At 46.2% G+C, this 19,229-nt stretch overlaps 1 protein-coding gene across 2 annotated transcripts in view; it reads left to right on the forward strand.

Moving 5' to 3' along the window:
• The first annotated feature begins 1,338 nt into the window (after positions 1-1,338).
• The window catches only part of KATNAL1 (katanin catalytic subunit A1 like 1), a 47,072-nt gene continuing 29,181 nt past the window's right edge, over positions 1,339-19,229 (forward strand). The window contains exons 1-4 of one of the 2 annotated variants that reach the window (XM_075919206.1): positions 1,339-1,611; positions 11,342-11,517; positions 14,120-14,280; positions 15,031-15,199. In XM_075919206.1, the coding sequence (XP_075775321.1) occupies positions 11,356-11,517; positions 14,120-14,280; positions 15,031-15,199 (492 nt within the window). In that variant the 5' untranslated portion in view covers positions 1,339-1,611; positions 11,342-11,355. Of the gene's footprint in view, positions 1,612-1,711; positions 1,859-11,341; positions 11,518-14,119; positions 14,281-15,030; positions 15,200-19,229 lie in introns of those variants that run through there. The other variant, XM_075919207.1, reaches the window with a different exon arrangement.

Below are 19,229 nucleotides of genomic sequence, written 5' to 3' on the forward strand. Positions count from 1 at the left end.
ACTTTGGGGGCAGGCAGCATTAGGTGTTGGGATTTGGGGGGCAGGCAGTGTGTAGGTGTTGGGATATGGGGGGAAGCAGCATATGGGTGTTGGGACTGGGGGGGCAGGCAGAGTTGGGTGTTGGGGCTTGCGGGGCAGGCAGTATGTAGGTGTTGAAGGTTTGGGGGGGAGGCAGCATGTGGCTGTTAGGACTTGTGGGACTAGGCAGCATTAGGTGTTAGAATTTGGGGGGGGGGACAGGCAGCATATTGGTGTGGGGACTTGGGGGGGGACAGGCAGTGTGTGGGTGCTGGGATTTGGGGGGCAGGCAGCGTATTGGTGTTGGGACTGGGGGGGCCAGATGGCATGTGGGTGTTGGGACTGGGGGGCAGGCAGTGTGTGGGTGTTGGGACTGGGGGGACCAGGCAGTGTGTGGGTGCTGCGGTTGGGGGGGGGCAGGTGGCATGTGGGTGCTGGGGTTGGGGGGCAGGCAGTGTGTGGGTGTTGGGACTGGGAGGGCCAGGCAGCGTGTGGGTGCTGTGGTTGGGGGGGCAGGTGGTGTGTGGGTGCTGGGGTTGAGGGGCAGGCAGCGTGTGGGTGCTGGGACTGGGGTGCAGGCGGTGTATTGGTGTTGGGACTGGGGGGCAGGCGGCGTGTGGGTGCTGGGACTGGGGGGTAGGCGGCGTGGGGGTGCTGGGACTGGGGGGCAGGCAGCGTGGGGGTGCTCGGGTTGGGGGCCAGGCGGCAAGTGGGTGTTGGGGTTGGGAGGCAGGCGGCGTGTGGCGGCTGGGGGGCAGGCGGCGTGTGGGTGCTGGGGCTCGGGGGCAGGTGGCGTGCAGGTGTTGGGACTGGGGGGGCAGGCTGTGTGTGGGTGCTGGGGGGCACGCGGCATCTGGGTGCTGGGGCTGGGGGGCAGGTGGCGTGTGGGGGCTGAGGAGCAGGCGGCGTGTGGGGGCTGGGACTAGGGAGCAGGCGGCGTGTGGGGGCTGGGACTGGGGGGCAGGCGGCGTGTGGGTGTTGGGACTGGGGGGGCAAGCGGCGTGTGGGTGCTAGGACTGGGGGGCAGGCGGCGTGGGGGCTGAGGAGCAGGCGGTGTGTCGGGCTGGGGTTGGGGGGGCAGGCGGCGTGTGCGGGCTGGGCGGGGGGGGGGCAGGCGGCGTGTGCGGGCTGGGCGGGGGGGGGCAGGCGGCGTGTGGCTGGGCGGGAGGGTGGCGCACAGATGGGCCGCAGGGAGGACCAGGGCAGGGAGTGTCTGATCAGACGGGCCCAAATGACCATTTCAGCCTCTGGCTCCTGGCTGGGCGGGGGGGGGGCAGCGGGCAACTCCCCCTGCTCCGGGGTCGTGGGGGGCGGGGCTGTCTGTGGGGCTGGGTCGCAGCGGGTGGAGGTGGGGCCGGCGGGCGGGTCGCTCTGCCCCCGGGCGCGGCGGGAAAGGGGCCTGGGCTCCCCCCGGGAGAGGCCGCGCCGCCCCCAGCCTCTCGCTGGGCGGGGCAGGAGGGCGGAGCGGTGGGATACCCGGGCACCACGGCCGGGCGTCGCCCTTCGCCTCCATGGCAACGAGCCGCCGGCGCGCGCACGCCACGGGCTAACGGAGTTGCTCGCGGACACGCAGCAAGGGCAGCGCTCCAACAGGTAAGGGCAGGGCCTGACTACGCGGCGCCCATCGCGGCTGCTGGGGCGGGGACGCGACACAAACCCCGACAGGGACCGCGGCGCGAGAGGCGCTGGCCATTGAACGTTCTGTGGCCGGAGAGAGCTGCGGAGCCTCTGCCGCGAAGCAGGATGGGCGATGTAGTTCTTGGGCTCACGCCCGCGGTGACGGCCGGCCGCGGCGCGGGCGGGCGCGGACTACAGATCCCAGCGCGCGGCCTGTGGCCGGGTAGGGGGCGCAGCTTGGCTTCGCCCCGGTATCTGACCCTGTGGGGGAGGGGTCGGGGGGGGACCCGCTGGGGACCCGGAGGTGGGCGCGACACCGGGGGCTGCAGCAGCGCAGGCTGGGCCTGTGTAACGGCGCCGAAGCTGCGGCCCGCGGTCTGTCGGGGGCTTGTGGCGCCTCCGCCCTGGGGGTGTCTGGGGGGGGGGGGAGGATGCAGAGCTGGGTGTGTAACGGGAGGGGCTGAGCGCAGCGCCAGGGGACGTGGGCGAGGAGGCAGCGAGGGCGCTGGGCTGTCAGTCCCCCAACACGTTAAGTCCCGTGAGCTGTGCAGCGCCTCTGGGGAAGCCCCTCTCGCTGGCTGAGCCCCTTGGACCAGCTGCTCTGTCCAGGCACACGCCTGGTTTTGCTTTTTCCATAGTTCCCTTTGGCTTTGAAATGCCCAGCGCTTCCCTCCTGAGCAGGCAGCCTCCTCTCCCCGGGTTGCACATTAAGGCTTTGTCTACACTCCCACGTAACTATCCAGTCTTTAGGTGCTTATAGATTATCAGTTTTGCCTGTTACATACAGCTCCGCTTTCCCTTTGATATTTATATACCCATTTCCCCCCCCTCTATTTATTTTTGGTTCTGGACATCTAACACTCCAGTCATCTGAAGAAGTGGACTGTGCCTACCAAAGCTCATGATACCATTTACATGTTTTGTTAGTCTTTAAAGTGCTACCAGACTATTTGTTGTTTTTTAAGTTTATCCCATACAGACTAACTTGGCTACCCCTCTGAAGCTTGCAAATCTTTTGTTGGTCAGGGGTGTGGAATCCCCCTGACCCCCCCCCCCAAACAATCCAGACAGACATAGGCAAGTTTCACTGACAAAAGTGTAGACCAGTGGTTCCCAACCTTTTGGGGTTGCTGGGTGCCCGGGGGAGGGGCCACTCGCGCTGGGCACCCGAGGGCGGAGCCGCACACGCACCTGGGGGCGGGGCTGCGGCTGCGCACGCTCCCAGGGGCGGGGCCTCCCATATGCTGCATGCCCAGTGCCGGTGCCACCCATGCGCTGCACTCCTGGGGCCGGCGCCGCTCCTGTGCCTCACGCCCAGGAGCTGGCATCACCCAAGCGCTGCGCGCCTGGGGCCGGCGCCGCCACTGCGCTGCGTGCCATGGGGCGGGGACGCCCATATGCTGAATGCCCAGTGCCGGTGCCACCCATGCGCCTCACTCCTGTGGCCAGCGCCGCTCCTGGGCTGCACGCCCTGGAGCCAGCAACGCCCATGCACTGTACGCCTGGGGCCGGCGCCACTCCTGTGCTATATGCCCGGGGGCAGGGATGCTCATACGCCACGCGCCCGGGGCCCGTTCAGCCCATGTACTACGCTCCCGGCGGCGGGGCCACCCATGTGCCACGTACCCCGGGGCCGGCACCGCCCATGCGCCATTCAGCCAGGGTTGGGCCACCCATACGCTGCGCGCCCAGGGGCTGGCACTGCCCATGCACCACATGCCCGGGGGCAGGGCTGGCCCCGATCACTCGGTGGGCACACAGAAATGGCCTGGCGGGTGCCATGGCGCCCGTGGGCACCATGTTGGGGACCACTGGTGTAGACTGTGTGGCCAGTGGTATGTTGGCAGGAGAGCTCTCTTCCACCAGGATAGGGCAGTGGTTCTGCTGTGTCACTGTAAGGCAGTGGTCTCTAACCTTTTTAAGCACAAGATTACTTTTTGAATTTAAGTGCAATCCAAGATCTACCTCTCATATAAATATCCTTCCCCACTTCCTTCCTACCCTTTCTCCAAGGCCCCACCCCTGCTCACTCCATCCTCCCTTTCTTGCCCATCCTCACTCACTTTCATCAGGCTGGGGCAGAGACCTTCACCGCATCCTCTGGTAAGGAGTTCCACAGGTTGACTATGAGCTGAGTGAAGAAAAACTTCCTTTGGTTTATTTAAACCCTGCTGTATATATCATAGGGTATGTCTAGACTACATGCCTCTCTTGCCAGAAGCATGTAAATTAGACTACCTGACATAGTCAATGAAGCCAGGATTTAAATAGCCTGGCTTCATTAAAATAAAAATGGCTGCCGTGTTGTGCTGGCTCAGCTGATCGTCGGCATAGCGTGTGAGTCAAGACGCGGATCGGTCGACAAGGGAAGCCTTTGTCGACCGCTCCTGTAAACCTCGTTTTTTTAATAGAGAAATAAAGCAGGTCACACTAAAACCAATGAAAATAATTGACTTATTTATTGAAGACATTGTAGGAGACGTGAGATTTTTAAGTGCAACTTAAATGAGAGGGTAGTATTAGGGATGGTTTTGAAGGCATGATGGACAGCATGAATAAATTAGGCAGAAAAGTGTATGAAAAGGAGTAAAGGCTAGTATCTTTTTTCAGCTATGCTATTCTTGCTAGTTAATGTTTTATTGAAAGCAAGTGAAATGTTAGGATTCATGCAACTTGATGTTTATATTAGGGATGTAAACAGAGGTAAAAGTAAGCGAGTGCACCCTGGTGCACAGCTCTGGCAAGAGCTGGCTGAGCTGTTGCAAAAGCCAGCAGGGAGCTATTTAAAGAGCTGACAGAGACCCGGGTTGCAATAGGACAGTACCTATAAGAAATTTTAAGTTACTTTCACTGCTGGATGTAAAATCTCATTTAATTGGAGGCATGGAGCAGCCCTTGCCTGTGATGTGCACAGGCCACTTGGACAGGGGCTGCACTGGATGCCTGGAGCAGCCCCTGCCTGTGAAGCACTGGGCCTAGTTGACCTTTCACACCCTAGCATATAAGCCACAAGACAGACTCATTCTATATGGAATTCTTGGCATCAGGAAAGCGGCTAGAAAATATCTAGGTATATTCAAGTCAGGCTTGATTTAGCCTAAAGTTAGCAAAAATCATTTATTTGAAGGCTTTACCTGAAATAATTTGAAGATTTGAAAGGACTAAAATTGGCAATTTGAGTTAAGAAATAACATAGCAACTTGTAATTCCTTTTTGACAAGTTCTTTGGAAAACTCCGAACATAGTACATAGGTATTCATGTGTTAGTTTAATTCTCCAGAATTGTAATTTTTCTATTAATAGTTAGCACACTATCTCTAATTAAAACATTGATCCATTGCATAGTGTTTTCTTCTTTAGTTTTGGCTACTGTTAATGTCTGCAGTGTTTTAAAGATTCTGTTTTTGTTTGCAATTCAGACAATAAATTTTTCTCCAAAGAATTGAAACAAATCTCTTCTGAGAAGCAAGAGTTGATGCTACAGGCCTACTATCTGGTGTCCACTCCCCAAATATAGTTGTACCATTTCAGAATGGATTTCACTTCAGTACTGCCTGAAGATTGAAATGCAAGGAAAAAAACCCAACTTGCTGCATAATTTTTTTAGTTTCTCTTGTGTGCTTTTAGGCCCCGTTGAGGACTGCAATTCAGGATCTGAGCAGATGCTTAAGTTAATTGAAACTTAATCACATGCTTAAAATTAAGCTTGCGTATAAGTGCCCTCTTACAGTGGGGTTGTGGAGTCTGGTCTTTCAAGGTGATAAGCATCTTCAACTCCCATGGAAGTTGATGGAAAGACTTGCATGAAAGTTTGGGCACTTAGTGAGAACAAAGCTAATTGAGTGAATTAGGGTGGATTTTTGTTCTTCCTTACTGAAATTGGCAAATGCATTTTTGTGTATGTGTTCATCTTAAGTTTATCTCATTGGCTTTAGCTAAGACTAAGGGTATGTCTACATTGTAGCAGCACAGCTAGTACACTAATGTAAACACTTCCTACGTCAACTGAAGGGGTTTTTCCATTCATGTAATTAATCCACTCCTCTGAGGGATGGTAGTTAGGTCAGTGGAAGAATTATTTCGCAAACTAGCTGGGACTACAATGGGGATTTGCCCTCTGGGGTGCCCCTCCATCCTGTATCACGTAGAGTGTGAAATGGTCCAGTGCCCTGAGCTACGTAGCCAGAACTAATTTTTGAGTGTAGATCAGACCTCAGAGAGGGACAGCTGCTCCTACTCTGCTATAGCATAGTCACATCCTACAATTATGAAAAGAGTTTTTTTGTCACTATAGTAAATTCACATCATCAAGAGGCAGTAGTTAGATTGATGGAAAAATTCTTTGGTTGATCTGGTGGGCTTAGGTTGGCTAAATGTGTCTCTAAGGGTATGTCTACACTTGCCCCCTACTTCGAAGTAAGGAGGCAAATGAAGCATACCAAAGTTGCAAATCAAACCCGGGATTTAAATATCCTGCGCTTGATTTGCATGTTCCCGTCCGGTCGCCATTTTAGAAATTCACTAGCCTGGAGTAACTGCCCGCATCTACACGCGGCAGTGAAATGGGAGTCCGATTTAAAGCCCCTAATTCGAATTAGCTGGTATTCCTCCTGCAATGAGTTTTACTAGCTAATTCAAATTAGGGGCTTTAAATCGGACTCCCGTTTCACTGCCGCGTGTAGACGCGGGCAGTTACTCCGGGCTAGTGAATTTCTAAAATGGCGACCGTCCGGGAACATGCAAATCAAGAGCAGGATATTTAAATCCCGGGCTTGATTTGCAACTTCGGTATGCTTCATTTGCCTCCCTACTTTGAAGTAGGGGGCAAGTGTAGACATATCCTCAGGGATGTGAATTTTTCAGACCCCTGAGTGATGGAGCTAGATTGGTCTTAAGGCCTGGACTGAAACACAAGGTTAGGTTAGCTTAACTGCATTGCTCAGGCCCAAGGTTCCCTATGCTGTACAGCAGCACGGCCTGCAGCTGCTTAATCAGCTCCACCCAGTCAGGCAGTTCTGTGTGTGGAACCCTGATCTGCTGGATCGGAGGAGCTAATTAAGCAACTGTGAGACTGTGCTGCTGCGCAGTTTAGAGGAAACCTTGCTCAGGACCACAAAAAATGTCTCTCCCTGTGTAATTGTGATTAAACTGAACCCAAACCTGGCAGAGACATCACTAGGTTGACAAAAGAATTCTTCTGTGCACCTGCCTACTGCCTCTTTCAGAGGTGGAATTACTACAGCAATGGAAAAACCCATTCTGTCACTGTGTTAAGTATCTAAGCTACATTGCTACGGTGGTATTGCTGTAGAGTACTTAGTGTAGAAAGTGTGATGGGTTGGGTCAGAGAGATCCCCTTGAAACTGTGACCTGATGGGCTATTCAGACCACTGAGCCCCTACCTGCCTTCTGGGGTCCCCCTTCACTCTGTCCTGATGAGCCAGAATCTCTGGTTTCCCTCTGCAAAGATACAGAATTGGAGTAATAGCTCAGTAAAAGCTTAGACGCCCCCTAGACAAGGGCAGCTGCAACCCTGCGCTGCTGCGTCTTTATCAGAGGCAACAGCACAGGGTGACAGGCAGCCAGTCTATGAAGGGAGCTGGTTTTTAAACTGGCTCCCCTCACAGACCAGCTCCTGCCTGGCACCCCACGTTGCTGCCTCTGATACAGCAACTCCTTAGGAGTGAGGCGCACTGGCTGCTAACCCCCCCCCCCCCCGGGACTGTAGAATAGTCAACTAACCAATAAGAATCATGAGGTTACTCAACTATTCAGTTACCTGATATTTAACATCGCTAGTGAGAGAGAAGATGATTATGTAGAAAGCCTTAAAATAAAAGACAAAGGGAGGGACAGACATATTCCACATTTATCAGAGATATATTACTAAAGCGATGGCCTTAAATTTGAGAAGAGCAAGTTTAGATTAGTTATAAAGAAAACCTTCCAAATGACATGAATAGTTTTACAATGGAACAGTAGCCAAAAGTAGTTGCTGAGGCACTATTAATTAGGGATGTTAACTATCGTGTAAACGTGTAACCCTTGATAATGTTAGCAGTTGCATGTTTATGCCTCCTCCGCCTCTAATAAAGAGGCAGCAGCACAGTCGGTTAGCACAGAGGCAGCAGCACTGTGGGAGCTGATACGCACAGGGACCAGCTTGAAAGTCTCTCTCCATGTGTACTGGCTCCCTCCTATCCATCCTCCCCTAGTCAGTTTCTGGCTGCAGCTTGGCATACAGAATCTTGGAATGAGAGTTTCTACTTTAATCATACAGATTTGGGAGTGTGCGTGGAGAAAAAATTTGACTGTTAATTGCAGTGATAGTGTTTCCTTTATGGACATAGGAATTGTTGAGTACAGCACTGATGTGCTCTCTGTTTTACACACAGGGCAGTGGCAGTGGCCAGATGTCATAATGTTATTAATGTTACAAAGACAAGAACCAAAATGGCAGAATAAAGGTTGCCCGATCCATATGCATGATGATACACACTTTAATTTAAATAGTCACATACAATTTTTTCTATGGAACCCCTGCCTTAATCAGTGCTGAGGATTCAATATTTTGTTTTCTTCCTCATTGTAAACTGAGGTCACACTATAAGCAGACAGGGAACTGAGTCACCGAGAGATTAAGGTAGAAAGTTTCCATGGATTTGGGTGCCCAATTTGAGATGCCAAGTACCTGATTTTTCAGAGACTGTAGCATTATATAGCACTTTATATGTTCAAAGCACAGCTCCCATTGACTTCAGTCGCTAGGACTCAGCACTTCTGCAGATAAGACACCAGGGTATTCAGATGGGCATGCAGAAAATTGAGAAACTTTGTTTGAACATTTTGGTTTATTTGTCTGTCACTACACAGGAAGTCTGTGGCAGAGGCAGAGCCCTCCTTAGGAGGTGTGGGGCCTGGGACAACTCTCTCCGCTGCTGCAGGTTCTTAAGCCCTGCCATTGCTGTGCCTCTGCGTGCCCCGGCTCTGCTCTCTCCTGCCCCCACTGCACCCCTTTCCTTTAACCCCCTTCCATGTTATGTGACCCAGCAGGTTAACGGGGGGCCTGCTGCAGGGCAGTGGCAGCGGCCAGCCCCCCTGCACTCTGGCGGCAGGATGCAGAGTCTGCTCTGCTCTGTCCCACCACCCATCTTCCAACCCATTGCGCTCTGCTTCAACTTGGCGGAGGGAAGTGGAGCTCCTTGGCCACGGCCCCAGCTCACTTGCCTGAACGAAGCAGCGCTTGTTATCAGAAGCCCATCTCCTTCCTTGTAAGGATTAGATCTGTGTTCCCTAGTTCTGATGGAAAGATCATCTGTTCTTCCCAGGATCAGTCCGAGAGAGGCTACAGATGAGACTCTCCCCTCATTTTCATTTCATTTCTCAGTTATCTCTCTTTTTCTGAGCAGAAATCACAGATTGCTCCACTTGCTTGGGAGATGTTAAGGATTCCCCTTATTTGTTACTTAGGTGCCATTGGAACAGAATGAGAGGTCTATTCTAGTGTCTGTTAGTTTCTTCTGCCTCAAATTAGACCTTCCCTAGTTTTACTGTCAGCACTGAGTACTTCAGTTCATCCCTCTTAGTTGAGGTTTTGAATTCCACCTTCTGCACAAGGACCATTTTGCACACTTCTCTACCATGGCCTTCCTGGACATCAGTCTTGGAGGATAGGGATGGCAGTAACTTCTAAATCTTTCCCTTGGTATATGAACAAGGGCACCATTTAGAGGTCTTGAGGAGGGTGGGGGCTGCAGGCTGCAGCTCCCCCTTAAGTTTTCTGTCATACCAGGACATTATCTCCTGCTTCCCTTCATTAGCTAGGAGTGAGAGGAATGCAGGCACCTTGCTTTGCAAAACACAGAGGTGAGCAGTCATGCTGCTTTGCTTACTTGCCTCCCTTGGCTTACTATTCTCTCATGAGCCAGCCAAAAGCTACTTATGCTACTGTTCTTCTCCCCTCTCCCCTTTGAGCCACTGTCCTGTCATCTGAAGAAGTGGGCCATGCCCATGAAAGCTCATGATACCATCTATGTTTTGTTAGTTTTTAAGGTGCTACTAGTCTGTTTGTCGTTTAAGTTTTTCCTGTTACAAACTTATTTGGCTACCCCTCAGAAGCTTTTGAACTGCTTGAAAAGCTACTCTTCTCCCTTCTTCCCCAGGACTGGCTATTCTTTGCTCTACCAACAGGAATGCAGAAGTATCTGGCAAAGCTAACAATAGAGCTGGGAGCTTCTGCAGCACTTCTTTCAAATTCATTGAAACAAGCAGGCTCAGAGAGTGGTGGGGATGGAAGCTCTGTGCTTAGGTCAGAAGACTCTTGCTGTGGATTGCACTATGATCTACCGCAGGCATGTCAAACAGGCCTCTGGAGGGCTGCATGTGGCCCGATCAAAATTTTTTGCGACCCGCCACTACATTCTTATAAAAGAATAAAGTGCGGCCTGCTGGCCACTCATAGCACATGGCCGAGTGCAGATCACAGCCAGCAGACTGGCTGCTCTGTGCGCGGAACCTCAGTGACTTCTCACGGCCAGCCGGGCTGCTCTGTGCACTGTGCTCCAGCACGTGCTCACGGCCGGCCAAACTGCGCTGCACACGGCGCCGCTGCATACTCTCACGGCCGGCTGGCCGCTCTGCACAGGCATCAAGTACCTGCTCACAGCAGGCTGCTGTGCTCATGCTGCCCCAGCGCCTGAGGAGGAAATGTGTGGCTGTGGCTCCACGACCCAGGCATTAGGTTAGAGGAGGCTGGGAGTGCCTGGCTCAGTGGGAGAGGAAAGGCATTAGGCTGGGGGTGCTTGGCTCTGGGGGAGGGGGCAGGCATTGGGTTAGAGCAGGGGGGTGCTCTGGGGGAACGGAGGGGGATTGGGTTAGAACCAGAGTGTGGGAGTGGCTGGCCTGGGGATATTTTGTTAATATTTTGTTCTTTATTTATTCCCAAATAAAATTCTAAAATATATATTAATTTTATATCAATAAATATGCTATTTTTTGCAATTGCATGAATATTATGTTTATGCAAAATCTTAAATTTACAAAGTATCTGACATTTTCACAGAAGCCTGTTCTATTTGATTAACCACAGTCTTGGGGCTGGCCGGGAGGAAGGGGGGCAGGAAGCAGAGCTGCTGGGGGGGGGGGAGTGCAGCCACTGGCCGCAGCTGGAGTCCAACAGGCCGCGCCCCCGGTGGGCACTCCCTTTAGTTGCTAGTAGAAGCCGGGTAGGGGCCGGGGGAGTGGCTGGGAGCTGGTCCCCCCGCCTGGCTTCTACACGAAACCAGAGGCTCCCAGTTGGCGGGGGCGAGGGAGTGACTGGGAGGCGGGGCTGCAATTGGCGCTGGGAGCCTCTGGTTGTGTGCAGAAGCCGGGCGGGGGGAGCGGCTGGGAGCCCCGCCTCCCAGTCGCTCTCTCGTCCCCGCCAAGCTTCTGTCCGGCGCCCAGGTGGAAATTCAGAAAATACCGGACATTGCACATGTCCAGTATTTTCTGAATTTTTCTACCAGACAGAGGGCGCAAATACTGGACTGTTTGGTAGAAAACCGGACACCTGGCAACAGCATAGTAAGGAGCAACTGTACATCTAAATGGTAAAGTGGATGTAAAGCTGCCAGACAAAGAATAGCAAAACAAGAGCTACCTAATGATTTCCTGAATTATGCAGCCTATACAAGTTTTTGTCTTATAAGTAAATGTTATGTTTTAGGTTTGTGAGAGACAATGAATTTGGCTGAGATTTGTGATAATGCCAAAAAAGGAAGAGAATATGCGCTTCTTGGGAACTACGACTCCTCTATGGTGTATTACCAAGGTGTCATCCAGCAGATTCAGCGACACTGTCAATCAGTCAGAGACCCAGCAGTTAAGGGCAAATGGCAGCAGGTATGATGAAGTTGTTGCACTGTTTGTGGTAGACTTGGAAAGAAATACTGCGTTGCACTAGCTTTTTAAAATATAGCCCAAGTGTATGTTGGTTAAATTGAGTTCATGATATTTATGTGGCAATATTTCTTGTGACATAATTAGAAGGAATTCTTTAGTTCTAATTGAATCAATGTTCTTGTCTTCACATAGTGTATCTTGCTAATCAATGGACTAATTGTGTGTGACTGTCTATTTTGGAAATACTATTCTGTTCTGTTAATGATTTCCTTTTGCTGTCTCATCTTTCGTCCAACTAATAAGCAGTAAGATATGATGTGAGGGCATGGCCTTGCATCATTAAAAAGATCAATATAGTTGCAATTAACTAAAACGTTATCTGCAGATGTAGATAGTACTCTTTTGCCCTGATCTCACAATCAGTTGGGCATTGGCTCAGTTTTATTTGCATGAGCTGAAAGTTAAGTCCTTACGTAAACACTTGAGCCTTAATGACCTATCCTGGCCACATTAAAGTCAATTGATTTCAGAGATGAAAGGACTGGACCTTTTACATCATTTTGAAAACTGATCAGCTTGTCTTCAGCAGCCTTCTTCTTGGATTTCTTCTGTACAAAAAATGTTTTCTAAAATCAACAAATTTGGTCTTTGGAGGCTGTGTGTACAAATTGTTATTGTGTAAAACTTGAATGGGAGACAATAAGTCTCATGTAAGGGTTTATTTTTTTTAATGTAAGGAGGTAATATGAGGTAATTATTTTACATTTTAATTTTCACCAATTTAGAGTAATAGCACATACAAACATAAACTTGCATTGTTCCCTTACTTTGTTTCAATACATAGATTTTTGTGTGGTTGAATGGAGCTGAAGTTAACATAGAACATTTTGTTTATAACATTAATCTATATGGTGCCTTATTTGGCCAAAATGTGTCTGATATAACTATCCATCTAATCATATGTGTTGGTTTTAAAATCTGCACAACACGTAACACCTACCTTTGGTTGCTTGCAGGTGGCTTCTACTAAAGTCATACCAGCATACCCAGTCCCAAAGGCAGAATTTGGCCTATCGATTTTAATAGATTCAACGAAAATAAGCAATTTTTCTGTCCATCAATTTTATAATTGATATAAAATTATATTGCTTGTTAATTTGTTCTTTAAAAAGTGATATTTGAAATCCAAGAGATTCACACTGTAAGAATTTATGCAAACCCAGACTGACATATCTGAGCTCATGTGAGTTGATGGATTGCAGGATTCAACAGTAATATTGTTACAATATTGAGCTAAATCAAATGTTTTGGCCTAAAAACTGACATGTTCCCTCAAAGATTTTCCATCTGTTGTTAATACTGTATTTAAGTATTGAATCCATGATTTATGCATTTCCGCCCTTTTGTAGGTATTCCTTGCTGCTGGATCTGTCTGTTTTGGAATTTAAGATGACACCTGTTTATAGAATTACATCATGTAGCACACTGTCAGCTGCTTACTCATTTCTACTGCTATGCCAGTCTGCTTCCTCCACTTACGCGTTAACACAGATCAGTAGCTTAGGAGCAATTTACCTCCCTCGCACTATAGATTCATTCTCGTTCTTTCCATTGCTGGTAGAAATCAACTCACAGATACTAAATATCATGCTGTTCATAGGTCTTCACATTGGGGCTATGAAAGATCTTGGCATTTACTAAGGTTTGTCAAACTGGCCATATTAGCTATACAATTCTAATATTTGGATTTCATTGAAAAACTAATTTAGTGCACAAAAGAAAAGGATCTTCTTGATTTCAGTGGGAGTTGGATCAGGCCATAAGTCAACAGATAGTAGATTATCAAGCATGAGATACATTTAAAGGAATTATCTAGTTGAATGGTCCTCGTTGTCTACTATGTTCTATGACCAGTAGAAAATGGAAGTTTCAGACATACATTATAAGTGTCTAACTTCACAATGAGACTTCCATTATAAAAGTAAGACAATGTGGGTGAAATAATATCTTTTATTGGACCAACATCTTTTGGTGAAAGAGACAAGCTTTTTGACCTCCACAGAGCTCTTTATCAGGTCAACTTGTCTCTTTCACCAACAGAAGTTGGTCCAGTAAATGGTATTATCTCACTCACCTTGATTCTCTTGTATCCTGTGGCCAACATGAACAGTAATACTGAAAAATTATAAAAGTCACATTCCCAGTTTCTTCTGTTGCCTTCTTTTAACCTAGTCTATCCAGTATTCAGCCTCTATTTCCCTCGTCTTATGTCTGTCACTGAAAACATTTGCTGGTGCTTTGAATGTATTGTGATGATTCACTTGTAGAAGTTAACATTTTGATCAAGTTTTATACAATATCAGTGCATGGATCTCGCAGTTCATAATCTCGAGATTCCTTTAAAGTGTAATGGGAGTAGTCACATGTTTGAGAACTGCTGCTTAGTTCTTTTTATATGTTAATTTACTCCATGGTAATAAACATTCAACACTTTTTTTTAACTGTTGTAAGTTGAGATGCTGTAAAAAAGACCTGTGCAAAAGTTTTTTAAAAAAACACAACACCCACTCTTTTTTTCTGAAATCAGTTGTTTATTTTGAAGGTCCGGCAAGAATTACTGGAGGAATATGAGCAAGTGAAGAGTATAGTCAACACGTTAGAGAGTTTTAAAATAGACAAACCTACAGATATTCCTGTCTCCTGTCAAGATGAACCATTTAGGGATCCTGTGGTTTGGCCACCTCCAGTTCCAGCTGAGCACAGGTAACTGGGAAGTAGGCTGGAATAGTTCAAACCTTAACTCCAGCCTTGAACATCCATCTTTCTTACCATCGGACATGTGGATTTTTTTGAGACTCTATTGTTACCTAAAAAGAATTCTGCTGTTCAAATGTTGGGATGATTTTTGAGGAATTGGGTGTGTTTGTACAGTGGAAGAAGGTGTGTTGGACTTTTATGGCATGGGTTTGTGTAGTAAGGTGTATGTATGCAGATTGCACAGTTTGTTAATGTTGCCAGAACTGATTTTTCTTGACTTTCGATGATATTGCACAAAATTCTTTATGTGCAATATTATAAATGTCTCAGAATCATTACAATTACAGATAGAAAAGACCTATTAAATCCACCACTCGTAGATTCATGACCTGTAGGAAGGGTTATTTGCTAGTCTCAACAGCGGCTATTTTTGAGTCAGTAGTGATTAAGGTATGGCCTTAGGAATATAATATATTACCTCAAGCCAAGTTTCAGGCACTGCTTTGATACTGAAAGAAATCTGCAGATAAAGTGATGCTTTCCAGAGCTAGGCCCTGATCCAAAAATCCTACTGTAGTCCATGAAAATACTCCTATTGAATTCATTGGGCTTTAGATCAGGCCCCTAAATGACAAATGGAGGAGAATGAATGACAAGATGGAATTTTGATTCTTTTGGCTTTCATAGTGATTCAGCGGAGTTAGTGAAATATTAAAGCATTTTCTTTCTGTCTGTCTGTCTTTCTTTCTTTGCTAGAGCTCCACCTCAGATAAAGCGTCCCAACCGAGAAGTTAAACCTTTGAGGAAAGAATCACCGGGATTGCAGCCGCGAGGGCCTGTGGGCAGAGCACACCCAATATCAAAAAGTGAAAAGCCTACCAGCAGCCGAGACAGGGAATCTAGAGCTAAAGGGAGAGAGGATAAGGTAAGAATTGGGAAGGGAAGGGGAATTGTGTGTGCAGAGGGGAAGCATTTTTTTTAAATGAGCAAAAACTTAAGTTTTCTAAAGCAAGGGCTGATGTAGAGGGTCTATATCAGATCATGGACAAACAACGTATTACAGTTGTAATATCACAAAGCTGGTTACTGCTTTAAACTCTCAGCGCTGTTTTTAATCAGGAAGGTTTTTCATAACAGCACAGTTTACCGGAGCTTTGTTTTTTTTGCCCATTTCAGCAAGGTTTATAAGCCTGATTCTAATCTCTGGTATAATATTCTAAATGAGAAGTAAATTCTATTCAGTAAAAGAGATCAGAATTGGGCCAAGTAAAGAATATAGAAGTGAGATCAGAGAGATATTATGCAATTTTATTAATGTTCTAGAGGATTTAAATTAAGATGAATTAAAACAATTGAAAGTGTTTTGTAAATTCTGCAGTGGTCTATAACTATTTACAAAAGTATTTTTAGCAATGTTCTTAACTAGCATGTGGAGAGGTACCAAAAGCATTAAGAATCTTATCATTTATAAGATTATTATAAATAACAAAACGCTTAGAGGTTGACGTTTCTTTGAAAAACACTGGGGGTTCTGAATTCAAATGGATTGGGATTTGAATTTAGTTTTTTAAAAGGTTTGTTGTGAAAAGAAAATACTAGAGTAAGAGAGAGGAAAGTAGGAACTGATTCACCAACATATAACTGTAAAAGACATTTCAAAAGGATTTTTTGAGAAAGTAAGATGTGTATATAGCTGGAACTGCGTTACAGCCTTAACTGTGGAGTCACTATCAGGAATCCATATAATCCATGGTGATACTCAGATCTCAGTGGTTCAGGAGCCAGTTAGCCAAAAGAGGCACAGTAGTGTGGATTCATTGTTTTGTTTACTATTTTTTATAGCACTAGTCATATTTAAACAGTACAACAGGGAACTACTAAGTTTTTATATACTTATATATTATTTTCATAGCAAATAAGTTAATAACTTAATTGGTTAACCTAACAGAAGCATCCTGATTGGTTAAAAATTAAATAACGCTATGTTGTAATATCATGTGCTACAAAGAACCCCAGGAGATGCATTAAAGAGCCACTTGTGGCTCATGGTTGCTCTCTGAGTTACCAGTATAAACAATACAAGACTGGAGCATAATGAGATGGCTTTTGTGAGATATGGAAGCTTACCTATTTGAGTGTGTGGTATAATATAGGTTGTGACTGGCGAGTTAGGAAGTTTTCATAGTTATACACTAAATACTCAGGAATGAGAGGGTTTATGGGGAGAATCCTGCACTGTCAAGGAATAGACAAAAGCCATCCTTGTATCAGTAATTTTTTATTTTGTAGAAGAGCATGTTAAGCAGTACCACTGGTTGTCACAAGTTCTTCTGATATAGTCTTCTAATAGTACTAGGGAACAACCCACCAAATTAATTTTGAAATGTAAAGTTGAATCATTTTAGAAATATCTCTCTGCATACTTAGAACAGCAAGATTTACAATAACAAGTGAATGCTCTGCACGCTATAAAAAGCATTTAAAGAACTGTGAAAATTGTTTACAGTTCCGCCAATTAAATGAGGAACTGGAATCATGTTGTGTGATCAGTTTATTACACCAGGCATCTAAGCATTCACATCTTGCTTCTGAGGATAAAATCATGCACACAACAAAGGGTCTGGTAAGGAGCATTATAAGGATTTACTATGAGTGAGCCTGTTCTGGTACTAGTGGAGCCTATGCTGGGACTAATACTATCAACAGTCTACAGCAGGGAAGCCAGACAGAGAAGCATCATAAATAGAAATATATTTCATATAGTAATTCACTTTTTAAAATTGATTTTATCTGAATATTTGTAAAAGCTTCTGTTCGCACTGATACCTAATATAAGCAAGAACATACATTTATTCAGTTTTATCCTTGTCTGCTAATAAGCATTGATGTCATCTAGTGTTTGGAATGGAGCTGAAATTAGCATACTTCTTTTTGTCAGCACGTCAATTGACATGAGATCAGTTGCTGCTTATGTTCCATTTATTTTTAAATGTTACTGGAGAAGGGCACATGATGATTAAAATTCTGTTGGCTGCTTAATAGACACTTGTTGCTCTAAATCATGCTTCTCTACAGCATGCAGTGAGATTTCTAAAATGACTGAATGTTGTATTTTAAACAGGATCTGTTTGGTTGCCTGGCCTGCTCTTGTTAGAAGTTGTGAAGATTTTCATTCAGTAAAACATTGGCTGCAGTGAGACTGACTGTAGCTAGCACTGGCTTATGCTTTATAAATGCTTCTTTTTCTGGATGTGTAGCCAAAAGAACAAACTCATCTTGTACGTTTGTAACCATCCCTTTTCCAATCCACATAACAAATTCTCCAAATCTGATTATAAGATGGGTCAGGGAGTTTGTCCTTTATTTGCCTACAAAGCAATACACATGTTTATGATTCTACATGATTAATAATTCTACTCTTAGAGAGCCCACTCCAATAGTGGTTATGCTCCAGCATCCCTTTGAAATGCTGCTTCCCAAGTGTGGTGTTAGTTTTTTTTAATTTAAGGTCTTGGAAGTCTTCAGGCTGGTTGTCATGGTGCCCCCTGCTGGAATATCGTCCAGAATTTGAGCCTTTCTGCCCAGTGGTTTATTTTAAATAGGCAACATATGTATGATACTAAGAATGTATAGTGCCATAGGAGAATGTTTCAGAATACTGTGAAAATTAGATTAATATCTTCTAATAGGGAAGCCACCATAAAGCTATGCAGAGTACTTCTACCCACCTAATGCTACAAAAGGAGATGCTGTTATGCCTGGAAAAGTATTCAGAGCCACCCATGAATATATAACTCAGACCTTATTTGGGCAACTAATCTTTAAATCTGTGAGTAATCCCATTTACATTAATAATGGAGCAACTTGCTAGACTAATCAACCAAGTAAGGGTTTCAGAATTGGGTTTATTTGTATTATTATTAGTCTTTTCTTTGTACAGGCAGTCCCCGGGTTACGTACAAGATAGGGACTGTAGGTTTGTTCTTAAGTTGAATTTGTATGTAAGTCGGAACTGGTACATATTGTAGAGGAAACTCTAGCCAAACATTTCTCCAGAGCTCAGTTTTATTCTCCCACACCTCACTTCCCTCAGTCCTTTATTCTCAAGCTGAGGTGTCTGTTGAGAAAAGCCGCTCCGCGTCTCCCTGGTCTGCTGGGGGGAGCGCTAGCTTCGCGTCTCCCTGGTCTGCTGGGGGAAGTAGCTAGTGCGGGGTTGCTTCACCCCATTTGTAAGTAGGGATCCGATGTAAGTCGGATCCATGTAACCCGGGGACTGCCTGTATATGAAAACTGGAAATATTTTAAATCTTGCTTTATTTCAGGTGTGGATAAGTAATAAAATGCCCTGTTCTGCCAAAATGATACTCAAACTGTAGGGTTTCTATTTTTAAGGGTTCATTTATTATGTTTTTCAGGGCTTATTTTTAGCAATTTTGGGGTTTTATATAGTGTCCAAAAATCAGGATTTTCCAGGGGTCTTTTTGTATATTTTGTAATTAGTAATGTATATGTTATACATTACTCATTACTCTAGTCTGCAATGTAATGCATGATCTCTTTGCAGTGTTCTCCAGGGCACTTTAACTTAGTACTGTTTCAAACAGCACTACTGTTAAGTGCACTAAGGAACTTTTATTGTGAACCAGCAGGGTCCACACAGACCAATTAATGCGCAACACATTATTGTGCTTTAGAAATTATACCTCTGTTGTCCTCATTATTGCTCCACGTAGACAAGCCCTTTATTTTGTTACACCTCCTACGACTGTTCATTTTCATGAAGGGTTTATTCAATGCATACTCCTTAGTATTCAAACCCAACTCCTGTGCGACCTTAATCTTATTATCTCTCCTTTCACAAAGCCACCCTTAAAGCTCCTGGCAATGTGCTCCCTCTCCCACCTGTCCATGAAGGTGGTAGCCATCACCTCATTTAGATAGGTCAGTGAACTGGT

The sequence above is a fragment of the Pelodiscus sinensis genome, chromosome 1, assembly GCF_049634645.1.
Source record: "Pelodiscus sinensis isolate JC-2024 chromosome 1, ASM4963464v1, whole genome shotgun sequence".
NCBI classification, from domain to species: domain Eukaryota; kingdom Metazoa; phylum Chordata; order Testudines; family Trionychidae; genus Pelodiscus; species Pelodiscus sinensis.